Genomic DNA, 21,613 nt, shown 5'->3' on the forward strand with positions numbered 1-21,613 from the left:
ACTGCAAGGAATTATTTCTGTGACATCATATTATTGTCTTTCAGAATTGTTGACCAAAATGTTTGTGCCAGTCTGCAGTCTTACCAACAATTTGTTAGAATTGATGTGTCTCCATATAACTGCCAACATTAGATTTTATTGTTCTTTCCTGTGTTGGTTTGCATTTCAAATTCTTGAGGAATTTAAGCATCATTTCATGTGGTTATTAATAGTTTCTATTTCATCCTTATGGAATTATTCATGTCCTGTGACTCAAATAAAGAGTGTGTATTTTTAGTCATAACTATGTGTCATTTTATATTCATTGTTGATTTGTAGAAATCTGTCTTTTTTTTTGCTAGACTATGAAGCTTTCCTTCATTATTGTAGTATTAGTACAAGCAAATATTTAAGATAGATACATTCTCATTTTGTTTAGAAACTTGTTAGCATCATACTTTGCCCTAATTGCTTTTTAATATTTTGTTGTTTGATGTCAGCTTTGATTGTCTGATGTCATTAGCCAGCCTTCTATGTTGACAGAATTGGTACCAGCAGTAGCACTAGCAATTAGTGAAAGTACTGAGAGTAGTAATAATAAAAACACGCCCATATGGAGCCATAAAGTTTACAAATAATTCTCTTCACAATAACAATGTGAAGCAAGTGTTGCAAGCACAATTGTTCTAACAATTGATGTGGAAACAGTGGTGTGATAAGCAAAATAATCTACCTAGTGTAACATAGCTACTAAATGTTTTAGTCCAAAAAGTTCAGCAGCATAGATTTTATTGAGAAGTTTGTCCCATTTTATATTTGATGATATGATTATTAGGTTTATGTTTTTGCCATATTCTCTCAGAAAGAAATTTTTGTTGCTACTGTTCATCCATGTCTAGCTCTTCATGACTTCATGAATCATTGCTATCCGTGGAGTTTTTCACAGCAAGGAAAATCACTGGAGTGGTTTTCCATTTCCTTGTCCAGTATATCCTATTGTCAGGCAATCAGAGGATAAGTAGTTTATTTGGTCACAAACCTAGGAAGTGTCTAAGGTTGAATTTAAATTCAGGGTCTCCTATCTCTAGATCTGGGTTCTCAATCCACTGAGCCACCTACTGGCCTCCAAGAATTTAGCTTTTTTGTTCAATTTATTTCCATTATTCATCTAAAGAACTGAATCCTATAAAAAGTTTCCTTGCTTTATATTGATGAATCTGTCATTTACTTTAATTTGGGCTTTGTCACCATTAGAAACCAGAGCTTTGCCTACCTGTTTTTCTCCCTACTTGTTTTTCCCCCCTCCATTTCACTGAAACACTCTTCTAAAATATTTAATGAATTCGTGAAAGGTTCTCACACTATGTTAGCTGTTTCTCTTAGCTCTTTTTAGCACTTTTCACCTGGGAGATTTCTTTGTTGTTGAAAATGTCCTCAGAATGGTTGTGGGAAGCTAACATTTGAAAGTCAGTTTCTCAAAAATATATCTCTTATATCCATTTTTGTAGCCTTGGAGTTTAACCTTGATATGTATAATCTCATTAAACTATGAGTTTTTAATTGTCAGAGTCTCGTGGATTATTTTCATTTCCATTTGGCTCATTGTTTTCACCAAGAATATTTTTTTCTTGGTGTATACATCCAAATTCTTTTATCTGCTAACTTCTCTGGGATCACAGTAAATAGTAAACAATATAATTAAAACAATCAACAAAATCAAAACAATTAAAAAATAGGATCACAATCACAGTAGATTTGATTGATGAAATATATTTTCTTCCCAGACTCTAGCATGCATATGAGGGTTTTCTAATATTATGACCAATGCAATGGTTTTTTTGCATTTCTGACTTTGCTATATTGTATATAATTATAGCTTCCACTATTTAACCTGCTGTTTCTTGCATTCATTTTTTATGTTTTTATTGTATTTTCCATATTGATAATTTTCATGAATTCTGCCTAGATTTTTCAAAGTTCTTACTTAATTTCTTCATCTGATTTCCTACTTTCTTTATGTTATTTATTTGGTCTTGTGATTTTCTTAGCACCTCTGATTTTTGCTTGTTTTCTCTGAATGTTATTTTTCCATCTTTTGTTATCTCTTGGCATGCATCATATGGTTTCTTTTTGACTTCCATTACTCCTGTTATTTAAGCTGATCTTCTTCTTCTATGGTTTATTTTTAATGTATTCAGATTTTAGTTTTTATTTTGGTTCACTGATATTTTTGTATTTTTTAGTTATTTACTTCTCGTTGGTATGATATGGCTGTGAAGTTTGATCATTATGTAGAGAATCATGCAAAAAATCCTGCCTGTCCCCTTCTCAAGCTTTCATCAAGGATATACTCAACATATGCCATACATAGATCACTTTGTTAAAGATTTTATGAAGATGACAAAGGAATCATATTGATTGATAGTTGTTTAAATCTTCTTTTGGGGAGATAATGTTATTTGTGATCATTAAAATTATTTTGGAATTTGATGTTTTAGATATTTTGAAAATTGATCACTTATTGTTCTTATACACATATCATCTATAGCAGCCTTAAGCAAAGGTTTTCGAGTTCAAGAGAGGGGGGAGGTGGGGTACTCCCTTTCATTACCTCAGAGGGTGAAGGGAGGAAGTGCTCCTTTTGGGCAATTTGACCAAGGAGTGGAGCATGCAAAAAAAAAAATGTCATCAGGCACTGCGAAGAGGGAGAATGGAGCAGCTCCCTGAGGGCTGGCTGGACACACATGCCAATGCTTTGCCAACACTATCTATAGTATAGATTCCTTCTCTTCATAGTTAATTCTGCCATCTTTTCTGACTTGATTTCCCTGAATTCTATTCCATGTCTTAATATAATATATTAAAGACTAAGGTAGGTGTCAGGGACCAAATTTATTATGCTTATTGCCAACAACAATGACAGTAAACCACTGTAGATATCCAGGAAGTTCAGTTTCATTTCAAATATATTTGTTCATCTTCTTTCAGTTCTTTTTGTATATACTTTGGGGAAAATGTGAATTAGTGAGATCTCACATTCTCTTCCACTGCTTTTTAATTTTATCATACAGCTCATTAATGATTATGATGATATGAGAGTTCAAATATAGTGGACAGAGATGGAGAAAAGAGTTGAGGTTGTCTTCTCCTCTTCCTTGTTCTTCTTCCTTTTCTCTCCTCCTTTCTCCTTTTCCTTCTTTTTTTGTCCCTTTCCTCCTCATTTTCCTTCTCTTCTTCCTCCTCCTCCTCATTCTCTTCCTCCTTCCTCTTTGTTTTCTGCTTTCATAGATTTCAAGAACTTGGGATCACATCCAATCTACTATGTGCTAATAGAGTGGGACTTTGTGTAGGACAGTAAAATGTATTATAAGTGTAAATTATTCAGAGAAGCAGTACGGCATAGTGGCTGGCCTAGACATTGATATGGCATTGATTCAAGACCTGCTTATGACATATATTGACTGTGTGGCCCTCTTTTAACATATGGGTGCTCTGTACAACTCCCCAAGACATAAATTGCAAGATACTTCCCAGCACTGACAGGAGGAGTTCCTCACTCAGAGCTCCCTCCCTAGAAGTGTCACACTCACAGATAAACCATGGATGAGTAAAACTCAAAACAGATTAAACTGTAATTGAGAAATATTTAACAAAAGAAATAAAAGTACAATATAAGTTTGATAATGTTAATTTGTGTCTTTTTCTAAAGTGAATAAAAGGGTTGTCAGGGAACTTTTTGAGTTTGATACCATTGCCTTGATACACTGCAATCACAGGTCCTGTCCTTATTCTTTTAATTTAATCACTTGATTATTATGAATTTGCTAGTTGAATAATCAAATGACTAAATTAAATTGCAAATGGAGCTTTAAGCTGTTGCACTTTTTGGAATTCACTATCCCTTAGTTTGTGCCAGCTAATGAAAAGAAGGCACAAATTTGAGAACAGACACCATAAGCTTAAGAGCAAAACAAAATCATAAAGTTTCTTGCAATTCACAGTGTCGAATAAATACAGGAAAAAAAGTCTCTTCATAAAAGGAAATAAAGAGAAAAACAAGAATGTAAAAGGAACAAAACTCATGCATAAAAAATACTTTTGCCATATGAAATAGATGAATTTTGTTTTCTGAACTGTTCCTGTCAGCAGTTTTTGTTGCTTCTGACTGTTTTTGCCATCTTTATGAGGATCTGGAAACCAAAAACTTGACATGAGCTTCTCTACCCTTTCATATATGTGTTGGTTTCCAGGTTCAGTAAATCTTTTCATATGCATATCAGTGTAGTTCGCAGGCTATGGGTAGGTAATTGAACTGAAAACAGGTGAACAGCAACCCAAGTCCAGAATTCTTTGCCCATGTCACAGTAGCAATATGATTAGCAGAACCCCAGCCTGCTTTCCCGGACCAAGTAGCTAATGAGATTCACATTCTACCCCATTTTGAAAGTACTCTCTAGCCCTGGTCCTTAGCATGAAATTTATTTTATAATATGGTTCCGAGCAGTGGCAATGCTATCACCACCTAAATTTCCATCTTTGCTGTTTGGCTCATATGGAAAGTGTGCTAAAGGAAAGGGTAGTTGAGGTTTGCAGAAGAATTGTCATTGAGTATTTTGTTTCTTCTTGGGTATTTGAAGGTTTTAATATAGCACTGCTTCTAAAAGACAGGCCTTACTTTTCAGTAAATGATGCTGAAGGACAGCAACAGTTGATCCCACACTGTGTTTTATTATGGTCTCACAGCTGCTCCTTCACACTTATTCAGTCATGTCTAACTCTTTGCGACCCTATTTGGGGATTTTCTTGGCAAAGATACTAGAGTGGTTTGTCATTTCCTTCTCCAACTCATTTGATAGATGAGGAAGCTAAGGCAAATAGGATTAAGTGACTTGCCTAAGATCACACAACTAAGTGGCTGAGGGCAGATTTAAACTCAGGAAGATGAGACTTTCTGACTTCAGACCCAGAGCTCTTGTCTACTGCTAACTAGCTGATGCCAGTTTCTTCATACTGGACATTCTTTATTTATTTTAAATGCTCCACAATTTCTTTTCTTTTCTGGAGAGTGTCCTAATTTTAAGGCATGATCAATGTTTAGCTACCTAGTGCTCATTCATTCATTCTACCACACTCTTCCCCTTGATTGGTTGTGGTGTTTGAATTGTTAATCTACAAAGGAATTGCTTTCCTCCTCCCATTTTTCTGTAAGACATTGTATCCTATGAGTGATCCCTCTGAAAATTGTCTCCTTTACCCTGTTTTAGAGTTTTACAACATCTCTCTTTGATTAAAAAAAAAAAAAACCACAACTGATGGAAGTATTGTTACTACAAAATGTATGCATCTGAAAGTATTTGCAAAATTTATTGCTGAAATGATTATTTTCTTACATATTTTACTTCATTATATTTTTGCTTTCTTGAATACAAAAGAATTACTTGTACAATGATTGTCTGCTTACCAACCAATGTGATGGTCTTTGCAATTTAAGTACTCCCTACCAACATTAATTTTCATTTATTGGCAAATGCACCCTAGTAGGGTCATTTTGTCTGGAAACAAAATCAACATGAACTTCTATATATAAAAATAATAGTAATAAAAATAAATAACAACAATTAGCCAATGCTTTTCAGCTTTGAAAAAGCTTTACATATATTAACTCATTGACCTTACAAAAATTCTGGGAGATAGGCACAGTTATTATCTTCACCTTACAGATAAGGAAACTGAGGCAAATAGAAGGTTCCATCATTGCTTGCAGTATTTGGAAACTGGATGGTGTTGGTTGGGCACCTCCTTTTGCTAACAATGAATAGGACACTCTGTACCTGCAAGAATATGTTTATTTATCCTAATAACATTTGGAAAATTACATTTCATTGAGCAGTATTTGCAATTCATATATCTTGTTTTTTAACCCTTCAGAGTCATTTGCATTGTAAAATTACTTCCATATTGTAGAAATTGTCTCAACATTTTGCTGATTTAAAAAAATGTAGTTTAGTGAGCAGTTTGCATAGAAATACTAACAGAGCCTGTGAAACCTTTCCTCAAATTAATTCTAACTTTCCTTTCACAGGCCACATCTACTTGGGTAGAGAATTTTGCTATGGAACATCGGATTACTAGGAATTCATTTGTGACTTAATGAGTCACAAAAATTCCTAATATTCTGAATTTAGAATAAAATAGTGTCTTAAATTTCAACCAAAAGTCATAGTTTCCCCCATCTCCATCATGTTATAGGGCTTAGAAGAGCTGTTTTCTAATTTCTATCTAGCTACAAAACCTTTTGACATTGATTACTGTTAGTCCAGAGCCTTAGATTCCTAGATTTAAAACTGAAAGAGACCTTAGAGATCATGTAGCCTAACTTTCTTATTCTACAGATGAGAAAATTTAAACTCAATGAAATTAGATTTGTCCAAGTTCAAACACAAGTCATTAGAGTTAGAATTTGAACTCTTGTCCCTTTATTCCACATTCAGTGCTTTTCCCATTGTACTGGATTGCCTTTTTTTTTTTGAAAAATTTATTTAGTCAATTTAGAACATTATTCCTTGTTTACAAGAATCATATTTTTCCCTCCCCTCCCCCAGCCCCTTCTCATAGCCAATGCTCAATTCCACTGGGTTTTACATGTGTCCTTGATCAGAACCTATTTCCATGTTGTTGATGTTTGCACTAGGATGATCATTTAGAGTCTACATCCCCAATCAAATCTCCATCAACCCATGCAATCAAGCATTGTTTTTCTTCTGTGTTTTTACTCCAACAGTTTTTCCTCTGAATGTGGATAGTGTTCTTTCTCATAAATGCCTCCAAATTGTTCAGGATCACTGCATTGCCACTAATGGAGAAATCCATCACATTCAATTGTGCCACACTGTATCAGTCTCTGTGTACAATGTTCTCCTGGTTCTGCTCCTTTCACTCTGCATCACTTCCTGGGGGTTGTTCCAGTCCCTATGGAATTCTTCCAGTTCATTACTCCTTTGAGCACAATAGTATTCCATCACCAACATATACCATAATTTGTTCAGCCATTCCCCAATTGAAGGGTATCCATCCCCTCATTTTCCAATTTTTTGCCACCACAAAGAGCGAAGCTATAAATATTTTTGTACAAGTCGTTTTCCTTATTATCTCTTTGGGATACAAACCCAGCAGTGCTATGGCTGGATCAAAGGGCAGACAGTCTTTTAGCACCCTTTGTGCATAGTTCCAAATTGTCCTCCATACTGGATTGTCTTTTAAGTAAGTACTTAGTTCCTAGTTTCCTATCTCCACAAGAAGAAAATGGCAAACTGCTAATTTTCACTCACTCTATTGCAAGACAAAAATGAGCCAATAATTGGAAAGGTGGGAGATTGTTAGAGGCCAGAGAAGAAAAGGAAGAACTGTAACTGTACTCAACCAGATAATGCTTCTTGTACGTCAGTTGACCCCAGTTGCCATTGAGATTTTGGCAAGAACTTAACTTATTTACATTTTTATAGTTTATTTCCAGCCTTTGTGGTAAAATAAGGCTAGAATGTTCATCTGCTTTTGTTGTTATTGTTCAGTCATTTCAGTCATTTTTGACTCTTCATGACCACATCTGAGGTTTTCTTAGCAAAGATAGTGGAGTAGTTTGCCATTTCCTTGTCTGGCTCATTTGTAAGATGAGGAAACTGAGGCAAACAGGTTTAAGGTTTAATGCCCAGGATCATGCAGTAAATAGCTGAGACTGTATTTGAATTTAGAAAGATTAGTCTTCCAAACTCTAGGTCTTAAACTCTATCCACTGAGCAACCTAGCCTTTGATGCACATTTCCCAATGTCTGGCCCAGGAGCACTCAAGGTAGTCAAAATTTGCAGTCAACAGGCCATAGCAATTTTGCTTTTTAAGTTTCAATTTAAGAAAAAGAGCAGTTATCTTGAGAGGTAGAAGAGAATCCTTGTCTGTTGCTCAAACTCAGAAGATATAAAAATGTAAGACATTGAAAAAAGACAGTAATAAAAAAGGACCTAACAGGAAAAGGAAGGAAGAGATAGGAACCTAGACCTATAGAAGAAAAGGGAGCAATCCCCTTTGAGGAGAAAGGCAAATGTCTTTGTTCCCAAGAAAATGGTGTAGATCCTACATGGCATTAGAAAAGGAATGATTCTTGAAATGTCTGAAAGAGAAGACAACAGCGATGACTAGTGATTGCTTGTGTAAAGAGCTGTTTTTAGTCTACTCATCACTAACAATGTTTTCTGTCTTCCTGGGGAAAGTCCAGGACTTGATAAAGAACCTCCACTGTCTTGTCAAAAATGATGTCTACTGTCCATTTCTGATAATTCATGTGGGTACATATGATACTGTCAGAAGGAACTCAGAAGTTAATGATCCAGATTGTAAGGTTCAGAGCAAGAATCAAGTTTCTATTGGTGGGAAAAGTTGCAAGGTATAAATAGTGAAGGATAAAATCTAAGTTAAAGGAGAGTTTGTTTAAGACAAATTAGAAGGGGGAGTGGGTATGATGCTATAGGAAGGGGGGGGGGCATAAACTATTGACAGGAGAGGCTATGGAAAATAGGATAGAGTTCCTAACTTTTATGAAGTTAGGGAAAGATAGGACACGGAGAAGATTTTTGTCTTCACTGGTGTTGACTGAATTATAAGAATAGGAGGAGCAGGGAATGTATTAATTTAGCATGAAAATGGCTATCATGACAGAACCCTTCAAAGTTGTGCAGTGATTAAATCATAGTCCATGAGGAGGTAGAATAGGAGGGCCTAGTGACAGGAGGACCTGGGTTCAAATCTAGCCTCATACACTTTCTAGCTGTGTGATTCTAGGCAAGTCACTTAACTCCAATTGCCTAGATAAGTGTTGGTGAACCTTTTAGAGACTGAGTGCCCCAACTGCAACCCTAATACAGCATGTGAGTCACCACCCTTTACCACAGACAGGGGAGGGAGGAAACGCTCCCAAGGGGCTGCTGGGCAGATGGGTGGATGATGTGAAAAATGCCTTCAGGTGTGGTGGAGAGGGAAAGGAGAGTAGCTCCCTCCAGTACGCAGGTCATAGGTTCACCAACATGGATCTAGACTTACCTCTATTCTGCCATTGAACTAGGTTTAATTTTTTTAAAATTAAAAAAAAAAATTGACAAAATAAAAACACAGTAGAACACAGTTAATATTAATATGTGCTTTTCTAAATCAATATATAGCTATAGGGATCCTTATGTAAAGATTAGTGCCCCCCTTTCTGTATGAGTTTGATACTACCTCTGAAAAGGTTTCAGCTTAATTTATATCTCAGGAAATTTCCCACTTGTAATCTCCATCTCAGTTGCTTTTCTCTTCATAGAAAAAAAAATCCATATTGGGTCATTTCTTATCCCCTTTAGACGGTGTGTTTTAAATTTTGTATTTGAAGATTACTCTCTTAAATTACCATATAGAATATCTGTTCAAGGAAGAAAACCAATGAGCAAATCAGTAAGTATTTATTAACCATCAACTAAGTCTTGTAGTGTACTAGGAATTTGTAGGAGATGAGGGAGAGCATGACAAGCATGGGTGGCAGTATGTAACACGCATAGATTTCAGAAGCTCATATACTGAGGAGGAATAGCAAATTTGGCTATGAGCAGGAGTGCTTAACCTGGGAGCAATGAATTTTTTTTAATAGATATCTTGATAACTGCACTTCAACGAAGCTTTGCAATCCTACATATTTTATTTTATTTTATGCATTTAAAAGCATTATTCTCAGAAGGGATCAATAGGCTTAAGCAGGCAGCCAAAGGGTTGCATAACCCACACCAAAAAAAAAAAATGCCATTAGCCTAGAGAAATAGGGTGGAGCCAAATTGTGAATGTTGCTTTGTTGTTGTTGTTGTTGGGTTTTCTTACCCTTTTGTCTTAAAATTGATACTAAGTTTGGTTCTAAGGCAGTAGAGTAGTAAGAGCTAGGCAATGGGGGTTAAGCAGCTTGCTCGGATCATATAGCTAGGAAGTGTGGGGTCAAATTTGGAACCAAGATCTCCCTTCTCCAGGTCTGGTTCCACCTAGCTGCCCCTTGTGAAAGGTTTTTAAATGTCAAATAGAGGAGTTTGTTTTCTTAATCTAGAAGCAATAGATAATCATGCTTTTTGAGTTGTAGTGGCATTAGATGCATTTTAGAATATCACTTTGATAGCTCTTTGGATAATTGATTAGGGGGGAAATATTGGATGAAGGAACTCTAGTTAGGTGGTTGGAGGGATGGCAAGAGCATGGACTACATTCCTTGTGGTATGAATAAAAAGGAAGCCAACAAAGGAGGTATGAAAGAAGTGAACTAGACAAATTTGGCAACTGATTGAACTAGAGGGTACAGAAAGGATGGCTTTAAGTTAGTTCCCTCGACAGAAATAAGGAAATGAGAAGGTCAAGTTTTTTTTTTTTTTGATATATTGAATTTCAGATATCTCTGGGACATGTAGGTAGAAATGTCTATTAAGTGATAAAAAGTGTGGAACTAGAGCTCCATAGAGAGATGACGATTGTATATATAGATTTATAGATCATGTAAATAGAGATTAGAGTTGAATTCATGGGAACTGAAAATTCCTGAGAGAGAATGTATAGGAAAGAAGAGAAGAGGACCCTTTACAGAACACTAGAAGTAATGTGTGAATAGGGTATGGGACCTACATGATGATACTTCAAAGGATTGGTTCAATAACTAGAAAGAGAAGCACAACAGAACGATGTCATGAAAATCCAGAAACGAGAGAAGTCCAAAATTGACAGGGTGCTATGGCCAAAAATCAGACTAAGAGAAAAAAAAAACAAATAAAAAATAATTACTTAGAGGGGGTTGTCGATTCAACTAATGGTTTTTCTTTTTTTTTTAATTTATGAATGTGGACTTATTGGGCTTCTTTGAAGGCAGGAAGGAAGAAACCAATTGATAAGGAGATGGAAATTTAGGAAGAGAAGAGAGATAATTAAAAGAGGTTTTTCAGAAGCATTAGGAAGACATAGTATCAAGAACAGATATAATGGGTTTGGTCTTGACATCCTTTGAGTCTAGAGCAGAGAAGTGAAGGATAAGCAGGAGAAATTATTCTAAGGTGATTTGAAATCTGGGATTAGGGAGAAGATAGAACTTGTTATAGAAAAGCAGAGAATCCAGGTTGAATTATCCAGAAATTGTGGGTTTACAAAAAATTATGGCCAGATGGTAGTTGAAGAGTTTGGTTAAGAAATTGTCTACATTTCTATACCAGTTGTTTTCCAAGACAATCACTCTTGGTGATTTGAAAATTTTGTAGGTGTCACATGAAAGTTATGTTGTTTTGAGAATCCTTGAGCTGATGATACTCTGAAAATGACAGTTCATGATTAATGATTGCTCATTATATAGTTTGTTTCTACATACTACAATTTCCTGTCTATGACTAGATGGTTCTCAGTGTTGACACATATTGATTATGTATTGAAACAGTGGGAGAGTATTGACAGAAGTATGCAAATGTGTTGTAATGAACATTTCTTTAGACCAGGTATACAACCTCCAGAGACAGTGTGGTCCAGTTCTTCTTCTACCAGCCTATCAGTCACCAGTGGAGACAAACTGACTTCTTTCCCTGCACTGTAACATGTGGAGGAGGTGAGCAGAAGTTGTTCATGAACACATTCATGAATTTGAAATGGCCAGTTTGCATGTCTGAAATGGTGAACTAAAATTAATACAATGAAACTAATACAAATAGATTAAATACAATGCAGTAATACAGTTTAAAAATTATTGTAATCTTTACCTTCTGTTTTAGAATCAATCCTGTGCATTGGGTTCAAGGCAGAAGAACACTAAGGGCAATGGGGATTAAACGACTTGCCTGGGGTCCCACAGGCAGTATCTGAAGCCATATTTGAACCTAGCACTTCACATTTCTTAGCCCAGCTGTCAATCCACTGAGCCACCTAACTGCCTGCTATTAATACAAATTTAATAAAAATTGATACAGCTTATATAAGGTACCTTTGCAGCTATATGAGTTGCCCTTATAGTTATTGGCTTATTCAAGCCTTCAAACAACTGTGGGAGGTGGTTGATAAGCATATTTGCACCCTCATTTGTGCTTGAGAAAGTGAAGGCTGAGAGGTTAGATGACTCATGAAAAGTCATAAAACTAGTATTAGCAGTGGGATTTGCACTCAGGTCTTCTGACTCTAAGTTTTTTATACCAAAATTCTCAATTTGTAATTATATCATTTCTTACTCAGCAAAGAAAATGGCTAAAGCACCCATGGCTATGAATACACTATGGCTTTTTCTAACTCTTAAAATAAATTTAAAACTTAGTTTCAGATAAAACATTTCTTCTTGAGTGCTTGGAATCCTTTCACACTTGTAATTGCTTTTTTGCTCCAGGACATCCCTGTAAAGCATATGTTCATATGGCCACAGTCCCCATAGAAGAGCTGAGAAAGTAAGAGGGTTAATTGGCTTTCTCAAGGCCAACAAATTAATGAGTTAGGGAACACACCAGATATTATAATCCCCACCCTTATCCACCACCTTGCTATCTTGTTTAAGTTATGTTGCCTTCTGGAACAAATCCTTCTCATTAGAATAAAATGCTTTATAGTTACTTAGTGCTTTAGATAGTTTATCTTATTTGATCTTCATGAGAAATTTTTGAAAACCTTCACCTTCTTTCTTAGTAACAACTTTAAAAACAGAAGGGCAAAGACTAGGAAGATGGGGTTAAATGACTTGCCCAAGGTGGGCCACATTGCTAGGAAGTGGCTGAGGCTAGATTTGAAACCTGGTCCTCTAAATTACAGGCCTAGTGTTCTATCCACTGTGACACCTAGCTGCCCCAATCTCCATTATTATTATGAACCCATTTTTACATATGAGGAAACAGAGCTGAGAAAATTTTAGTGACTTGTCTATGTTCCTGTGGATCATATTGGAGGTAGGATTCAAACCCAGGTCTTGGCAAGACCAGCGTGCTTTCTACTAAACCATGTTGCCTGCATGTTTGTGCTTATTAGAAGGTACTTTCATATCTGTCTCTTGAATAAATTTGATTTTTGGTTTTTAAAGTATTTCCATCATTCTCCACTCCCTGTACCCCTTCTTCATATTTCTCTGTCTGACATTTTAAATTAAATTAGTATAATTTCCAGCTAAGCCCTCCAAATTCTTGCTTTGGGGCCTGTCTTAATAAGCTCTTGGATCTCCTTTTAGAGTTTATTCCATTCAAACTGCCCATGGTGTAATAGTCACCACCCAGATCATGTGGAGAATATGTTTGCCATCCCCTTCACTCTGAGGTGCTTTAAAATAAATTTTCCTAGGCTCTAAAGTTAACTTTATGTGCTGCATTTTGAAAGTCATGCTATATTTTTAAAGTTCTTTTCAATAAACTAATGAGTTTATTTTCTTTCATTTCACTAAATTGTATTGCTCTTCAACCACAAAAACCTGTCTTCAACACAAAAGAATGGGAGAAAATTGAAGCAATCGATAATTGGGACAACTCAGGCAAAAGCACACTCATTCTGGAAATGAATGTAAAAGCAAGAAAAATAGCAAGAGTATAAGTTCAAAATGGGGTACCTAGGTAGGTGATACAGTGGATAGAATGTCAGTTCTGGAGTCAGGAAGCTCATTTTTATGAGTTCAAATTTGGTCTTAGACTTACTAGCTTTGTGACCATGGACAAGTCCCTTAATCATGTTTGCCTTGGTTTCCTCATCTGTAAAATTGGGGAGAAGGAAATGGTAAACTACTCCAGTGCCCTTGCCAAAAAAACTCCAAAAAGGCACAGCTGAACAACAATGACAATTTCAAAATGGGGACTATGACTTCATTCTTGGACTAAATTCTTTAGGAATCATTTTTCTTTGAATTGTCAAGTTGATTACCTCTATGTTTCCCAGCCAAATAGGTAGGCTCAGTAGTCAGTCTTTCTTATCTTTTCCCCCAGGGTAGGGTGGAGAGGAAGGAGGAAAGAGGGTCCTGCAGAAAGGGGGTAGGATCTGAGCTGAAAACTAGCTAGAGTGAATGGGGTCTGGCTTTGAATCTTGTGGGGGACTCCAAAGAAATGCTTCCCACCTCCCTCTGGGCTTTCTTTTGAGCTTTCTGTGCTTACCATAAGATGGATATATGTACATATGTGTGTGTTTGAATATATATATATATATATATATACATATATATATAAAAGGAAAAGGTTCATATACACATAAATATCCTGTGTGTGTGTGTGTGTGTGTGTGTGTGTGTGTGTGTGTGTGTGTAGGAAAGTTTCCAGATTTTTAATATATAGATATATAGATGTTGGTACATTTTATGGTAAAAAAAAAATGAAATGTTCCAGATATACACATATATATTTATGGTAAGCAGATAAATATATACATGAAAGGTTTCATATATCTATGTATCATCTTATGGTAAACATATATATATGAAAGGTTCCAGTTAGAGGTGGGGGGAGAGAGAGAGAGAGAAATAAATGGATGGATGGATGGATTGATAGGTAGATGGATAGACAGACATACAGATAGGCAGGCAGGCAGAAAAACAAATAGGCAGACGTAGATAGATATCCATCTTAAGGATTGCAAAGAAATACATATATATTATATATATATATATATATATACACACACACATACATATTATGGTAAGTATATATATATGTGTGTGTGTGTGTGTGTGTATATATATGAAAGGCTTCCTATATATCCATCTTATGGTAAGCAGAGAAATATATATATATATATACACATCAAAGATATATATATGAAAGAATCATATATATCCATCTTAAGGATTGCAAAGAAATATATGTATGTTAGATTCTAGTTTATATATATTTATAAATGTGTGTATATACACCCATATTATGGTAAGTATATATATTTATATATATGAAAGGTTCCATTTATTTACATATATATATATATATCCATCTTATGGTAAGCAGAGAAATACACACACACACACATATGGTATATATGTATATATGAAAGGTTCCAGCTCACTTTGTCTAGTTAATGTAAAGTCCATTACTTTGCCCCTGCCAACATGTGTTTTCCATCCAGATGCAGACTTGCCTGGTGAAGACCATTTGCCAAAGGTTTATCCACCTGTGGCATGTTGAATCTTTATTTCTTTAAATCAGTCAAAGAGGAGACTCAGAGATAATGGAGGGATAAAACCCAAATATCTGCCTTTTACCTTCTGATGGAAGTGCTCGTGTCCGTTAAATTTATCTGGGACATGAGTAAATTCTGAAGGTAGATTCAGGGGCAGCTTGGTGATATGGTAGATAGAGTGCTAGGCCTGGGTCCAGTAAGATCTGAGTTTATATCCAGCTCAGACACTTACTAGCTGTATGACTCTGGGTAAATCACCTAATCTGTTTCCCTCAGTTTCCCCACTGAAATAAGGAGAGCAAAAATACCTATTTTTCAGGGTTGTTATGAGGATTAAATGAGATCACTGTAAATCACTCAGCAGAGTGCCTGACACCTTGTGAGCACTCTATGTTAGCTATTTCTATTATTATTTATTTAAACGATTACTACTATAAATGTAAGATTATAATAGCTAGCACTTAATATAAAGCTTTAAGGTTAGGAAAATGCTGTATATAGTTTATATCACTTTATCCTCATATCACCCTTGGGAGGTAGGTGTTGTTATTTTCTCCATTTTACAGATGAGGAAACTGAGACTGAGGGGAGGTTGCCCAAGATCACATAGGTAGTGAGCATCTAAGATAGAATTTGAACTCCAGTCTTCCTGATTCCAGACCCATCATGCTGTCCATTGTGCCACTTAATGGCCTCACACTGTTCTTTGAATTCCTGAAAGCTGACTCCCACTGCTGTTCTATTCAAAAACAACCTCTCACACACATGAATAGTGTCTAAAATTCCACTGTTGGCACTAAATTACCCTAAATTGAAACTTTACCTTTGTCTAGTCTGCCCTTTCAATGTGCAGACAGCTTGGGGAGGGGTAACTAATATAGTTGTACCCAGGCTCCTCTCCCCCTTCCCCCTGCCTGGAGCTGTGAGTTCACTGTTATAGAGAAAGTTCAGTGAATTAACTCTCACTACCAATGCAGATCATTGCCTGCTTTGTCATTTTAGAGCTGCTTGGGAACATGGAGGGTCGTTTGTTCAGTGATGTCCGATTCTTCGTGTTTCTGCAGATCATCCTGTCCATGGGCTTTTCTTGGCAAAGATACTAATATGGATTGCCATTTCCTTCTCCATTGGTGTAAGGCAAACAGAGATTAAGTGATTTGCCTAAGATCACACTGCTAAGAAGTGCCTGCAGCTGGAGTTGAACATAGGTCTTCCTGACTCCAGAGCCAGTGCTTTCTATTTTGATCCATCTAGCTGCCCAGGATCTATTCCAAGGCTTCATTCACTTCTCCATCCTACACCTCTGCTATTAGTAGGACCTTACTGTCAATTTGCTATTTGCAGTACAGCAGGTTGGACTAATCCAGGCATTGGATTAATTTCGAGATAACTGGATTCTGGTCTTGACTCTGCAATTGACTCACCAAATGAAATCCTAGGTAAATAACTTCTCTCCCTGGATCTCAGTTGAAAGAGTGGGACTAAATAATACCAAGGATTATTCCAGTTCTAAAATTCTGGTTGTGTGGTATATGGTGCTGGACTTAGAATCAGAAGCATCCAAGTTTGAGTCTCACTTCAGAAACATGTTAATTGGGTGAACCTGGGAAAACCCCTCTCAGCCTCAGTTTCCTCATCTATAAAATGTAGATAATAGTATCTGTCTCAGATGGTCTTTGTGAGGATCAAATGAGATCATGTGGGTAGAGTGCCTTGCAAACCCTTAAAACACAATATATACTTACTTGTTGGTGTTACTGTTATTATTCTAATCTACATATGAAACACTGACCCAACCTCTTTTCTCTTCTTGAATCTAAAAATTGTTGCTCAGATGGCAACATAGTGCCAGAATTGGAATCCAAGGACCTGATCTGAACACATCTCTGCTACTTGCCTCCGGAAATTTTGGCAAGGCAGTTAACTTGTGGGCTTATTACCTTACCTTTAAAATAAGGACATCAGTAAGATGATCTCTAATTTATATGTATATATGTATGTGTGTGTGTGTGTGTGTATAGCCAACCAATCAATAAACATTTATGAAGGACCTACTATGTACCAGCATAGTGTTAGGTTCCAAAGATGTGAACACAATGACCTATGAGATGAATACTTGTTGGTGGGGCACAATTACCTTTAAATTTTCTGAATTATAGACTCCCACGTATGCTGTCAGGGGAAGTCCCTAAAAATAGAGACCTCTGTCTGGACTGGTTTAGACAGCGAGCTGCTTGAAGTCTGGATCAGATGAGTCCGTGGGTTCCCTGCTAGTTCTGTGATTCAGAAATTCTTTGGGCCAAATCTCTTCCCTGAAATTAATACTCAGAACTTTATGCTTTCTCGTAAATGCTGATACATAGTCAGCAGATGCATAACTGACCTAATCCCCTCAGGTCTCCACTTCTGGCATTCTCCTCTTCGCCCAGGACAAGTTACCAGATGTGCTTGGGTGTGACTCACTGGCCTGCCATAAAGGAATTGTTAGCATAAATTAATTGTACCTACACATTTGCATGTGCAAGCTTTGCAAATAACTGAGCCTCAGTCTAAAGGCACCATGATCTCAGTTAAGCAAAAGAGATGATCACATCCTTTGAAAACAAAGCATTCACTGGCTATTGAGTTAGAAAGGACCTGAGGAATCAACAGGCAGAGTCCTTTACTTTTACAGGTGAGGTAACTAAGGCCTAGAAAGGTGAGGTAATTTGTTGTTGTAGAGTTGTGTCTGACTCTTTGTGACTTCTTTTGCGATTTCCTTGGCAAAGATAATGGAGTGGTCTGCCATTTACTTCTCCAGCTCATTTAACTGATGAGGAATCTGAGGCACATAGGATTATGTGAATTGCCCAGGGTCCCACAACTTGTAGGTGTCTGAGGATGAATTTGAACTCCTGTCTTCCTGACTCTGGGCCCAAAACTATCCACTGCACCACCTAGCTACACCTAATCTGTCCAAACTCATATGGCAAAGGCACAGTGCTAGGATTTGAACCTAGCAACTATCTAGCTTTAGATGTGTCACACTCCACCACCTCAATGCAGGATGTGTATGTTAAATGTATATGTGTGTGTGTGTGTATGTTTATCATTTAACAGGCAAACTTTTCTTACCATTCAATGAATGTATATGGCCATAAGAGCCTTTTAGATTAATCAGTTGTTCAACAAATATTTACTTATATGCCAGGAACTGTTCTAGGTAAAATACAACAGACAAACAATAACTTTCACATTTGAGAATTGCACTTACAAGTGGGATTTGACTAATTACTATCAGTCAGATTACAAAGAAATGGTTCCTAAATTTACTTAGAAGTAATGAAAAGTGGAGAGATTATGGAAATCTCAGAAGGGCACATTAGCATAGTCTAGGTTCTTGCTACAGAAGCTAGTGGTTAGATTGGCTAAAAATTGTGAGATTGTGATGACAAGAGAATGGGATTCTGGGCTACTCTCTGAATAGTTTAGGGGATTTTTTTTCCTTCCTTTCTTGGTAGGATGGTTGTTATCCTTATTCCCTGCCACATTTATATGGTAATGAGATTTTAATATTATAATAGCTTGCATCTACATATTGCTTTGTATTTCATAATTATATTTGCTCACATTAGTATGCTACTTCAAGTTTTATAAAACTTTTATCCCACTAGACTTTGAGTACTTCGAGAATAGAAATTATCTTTTATTTTCCTTTTTTTCCTCAGTGCTTAGCACCATGCCTGGCAGACAGGAGGTGCTTAATGAATGTTTATTCATTCAGTGACCTTGTCTCATTTGGTCCTTACAACAGTCTGGTCAGATAAATCTTCTTGCTAATCTTGTTTCACTAATGAGGAACCTGAGGTTGTGACTTAACTAGTGTCACAAGCTAATAATGGGATATAAACCTAGATATTCCTGACTCCAAGCTGGCCCCCCAGTGCACTGGGCTACATTGACTCTAACTGCTGTCCTAACCACAACATAATAAGTATCTAACTCAAGTAATAAATGTCCCCATTTTAGGGATGAGGAAGCTCTGGCTTTAGAAGGCGAAGTTGTTTAGCCATCACTACACAGCTAGTAAATCGTGGTCCTGGGATCTGGGACTTAGATATAGGTCTTTTGACTCCCAAATGCAATGCTCTTTACACTATTCTCTAGTCCTCACTCTAACTCTATAATTATCTACAAATTGGAGGGCCAGCTAGATTAAAAAAAAAAATATATATATATATATATATATATATATAAGATGTTTAACTCCTAAAGCATTTTACAATTAAAGAGAAAGAGTAAAGATCATTTTTTCTTCCAAACCCCATGCCAAATCACAAACATATTTATGCTCATTTTCTTGTTTTCTTATTTTTATGTTTCCCTTTACAACAAAGGTACTTTCTGGCCTAAAAGACCATGAACTCATTCAGTGCTTTGTTTTTTTGGGGAAAAATCAAGTGTAATTTTGCTTGTTCTTTAGTCTACATGATTTGGATAAATGACATTTTTTCTGGGTTCCTTGGATCATTAAGAAAGTTAGCTTATTTGCCTCAGAGGTGCCAGAACCATTTAACTCAATTTTATTACTCCTGCCATCCAAAAATCAATGTGGGGATGCTCTTGATGAGCCAAAGAAATGGGCAGAGATTGCCATCGATATCTGATATTTTAGTCTCTTCAGTAGATACTGGCACTAGTACTATAGTCTTATTTTATTGACTCCATTTGGATTTTCATTCTTGTGGTTTCTACCTTGTTTTTTATAATGCATACCAGTGCATCCTTCTCCACTCAGCTTACATCCAAGCCATCAATCATGAATGCCTTTCCTCTCTTTGCCAAGAAAGCAGCCTAGTGGTTTATAAAATCAAATTCACTCTCAGTAATCAATCCTTTAAATAGAATTTTAGACCAATTAGATATGTTTGAGTTTGGGGCCTATTTAGAGGGGAAGGGGCTGAATAACTGGTGACATTCTTGAAAAATTACTGTTAAAATATGTTTAGCAACCAAGCAGTTGTGCAGTTGTAGGCAAGCTGGGCCAAACTTTCCCAGGAATGAAAGTACAACATTTTCTTTTTTCTTTATTTGCTATCCTCATCTGTTTGGGTTGTACCTTCCAGGTGTTTTCTTTTCTCAAGGACTGTATAACTAGTTGGTTTGCAAATAATTATTTCCTCTTTTTAGGATAGTGAATCTCCTACAGCTTCCTGCCAATATGCTTACATTCCCAATTGGGCACTCTATTGTGACTTTTCTGTTGCAGATTAATGAGGTAAAATGACAAGAATGAAAGGCAGCATGATCACAATGGATATAATATTCTACTTGGAAGACTGCATTCAAATACTTCTCCAGTACTCAGACACTGAAAATGTGGACAAATCCTTTAACCTCTTAGCTTCCATTTCCTGGTTTTAAAATACAAAAGAAAAGATAATAATTTGCTAGCAACTGCCACACCAAGATGTTTGGGGGCTTAAAAGAGATAATGTTGGTGAAGAATCTTGTAATTCTTTAATTGCCACATAAGTATAGTCTGTTATTATTGTTATTGACAAGGTCTGGGTAGAAGAATGGCATTGTGGAACAGGGATATAGAGAACTGTTTTTAGACAGCTAAAACCATCTCCAGCAAAGGTGACTTTTGAACTCTTTCTAGATCCACATATATGAAAATGATACAATTCTTGTGTTTTTATTCTTTCCTACTTAGGATATCAGCTCAACTCTGCTGAATGTGTAGATGTTCGCCTAAAGCGGGTGGTTCCTGACCATTATTGTCACTATTACCCTGAGAACACAAAACCAAAGCCTAAGCTGAAAGAATGTAGCATGGATCCCTGCCCTTCAAGGTTTGTTTGAATTGCTCGAGTTGTTCCTTGCTAAGAAACAAATGAACCAATGTTAGCTGATACAGATCATTCATTTACCCTTGAGCCAGCATCCTTCTTGATTCTTGCTGTTAGAAAAAGAAATGCTGACAGTTGGCATTGATATATTTGCAATCCAGATCTATCTCCTTGGCTTTCAGTAAGGGAAATTAAACTGTCTACATGGCAGGTCAGCATAACCTCCTGGTTGTCTCGTAATCATGGTCTACATCTACTTTTGATGTAGCTGTTAAAACTCATGAACACATTAAACCTGGCCAGATTGCCTCTCCTCCATGAGGTGCCATATATGGTATCAAGGATTTCTCCCTCCCAAGTTTCCAACTTAATTTATTCTTCTGCCAGTCACAAACTGAAAGTGGGTCACTTATTAGCATGTCATGGCTTGAAAAGTAATCATATTAAATGTGGTATGAATTGTAAATTTGTGCAGAGAACTACTAAGTGTTAATGCCGGAGTGTGGAGAAGCCCTGCAGAAACTATAATGTTGCACAATTTAGAACCAGCTTACTTTTGGACTACTTGAAGTGGTTTCCTGGCAACATTATAGTATCTTAAAATAACATCACAATATCAAGTCCCAGAACCTCACATAAATATGCCAGCTGG

The 21,613-nt window shown here is 36.5% G+C and overlaps 1 protein-coding gene across 2 annotated transcripts in view; it reads left to right on the forward strand.

Annotated features, from left to right (window-relative positions):
* The window catches only part of ADAMTSL3 (ADAMTS like 3), a 628,767-nt gene that overhangs the window by 428,651 nt on the left and 178,503 nt on the right, over nt 1–21,613 (forward strand). For both annotated transcript variants that reach the window (XM_007479267.3, XM_056805881.1), the window contains exons 10-11: nt 11,507–11,618; nt 20,826–20,964. In XM_007479267.3, coding sequence (XP_007479329.1) covers nt 11,507–11,618; nt 20,826–20,964 — 251 coding nt within the window. The remainder of the gene's footprint in view (nt 1–11,506; nt 11,619–20,825; nt 20,965–21,613) is intronic.

Source organism: Monodelphis domestica, chromosome 1 (assembly GCF_027887165.1).
Source record: "Monodelphis domestica isolate mMonDom1 chromosome 1, mMonDom1.pri, whole genome shotgun sequence".
NCBI lineage: Eukaryota > Metazoa > Chordata > Mammalia > Didelphimorphia > Didelphidae > Monodelphis > Monodelphis domestica.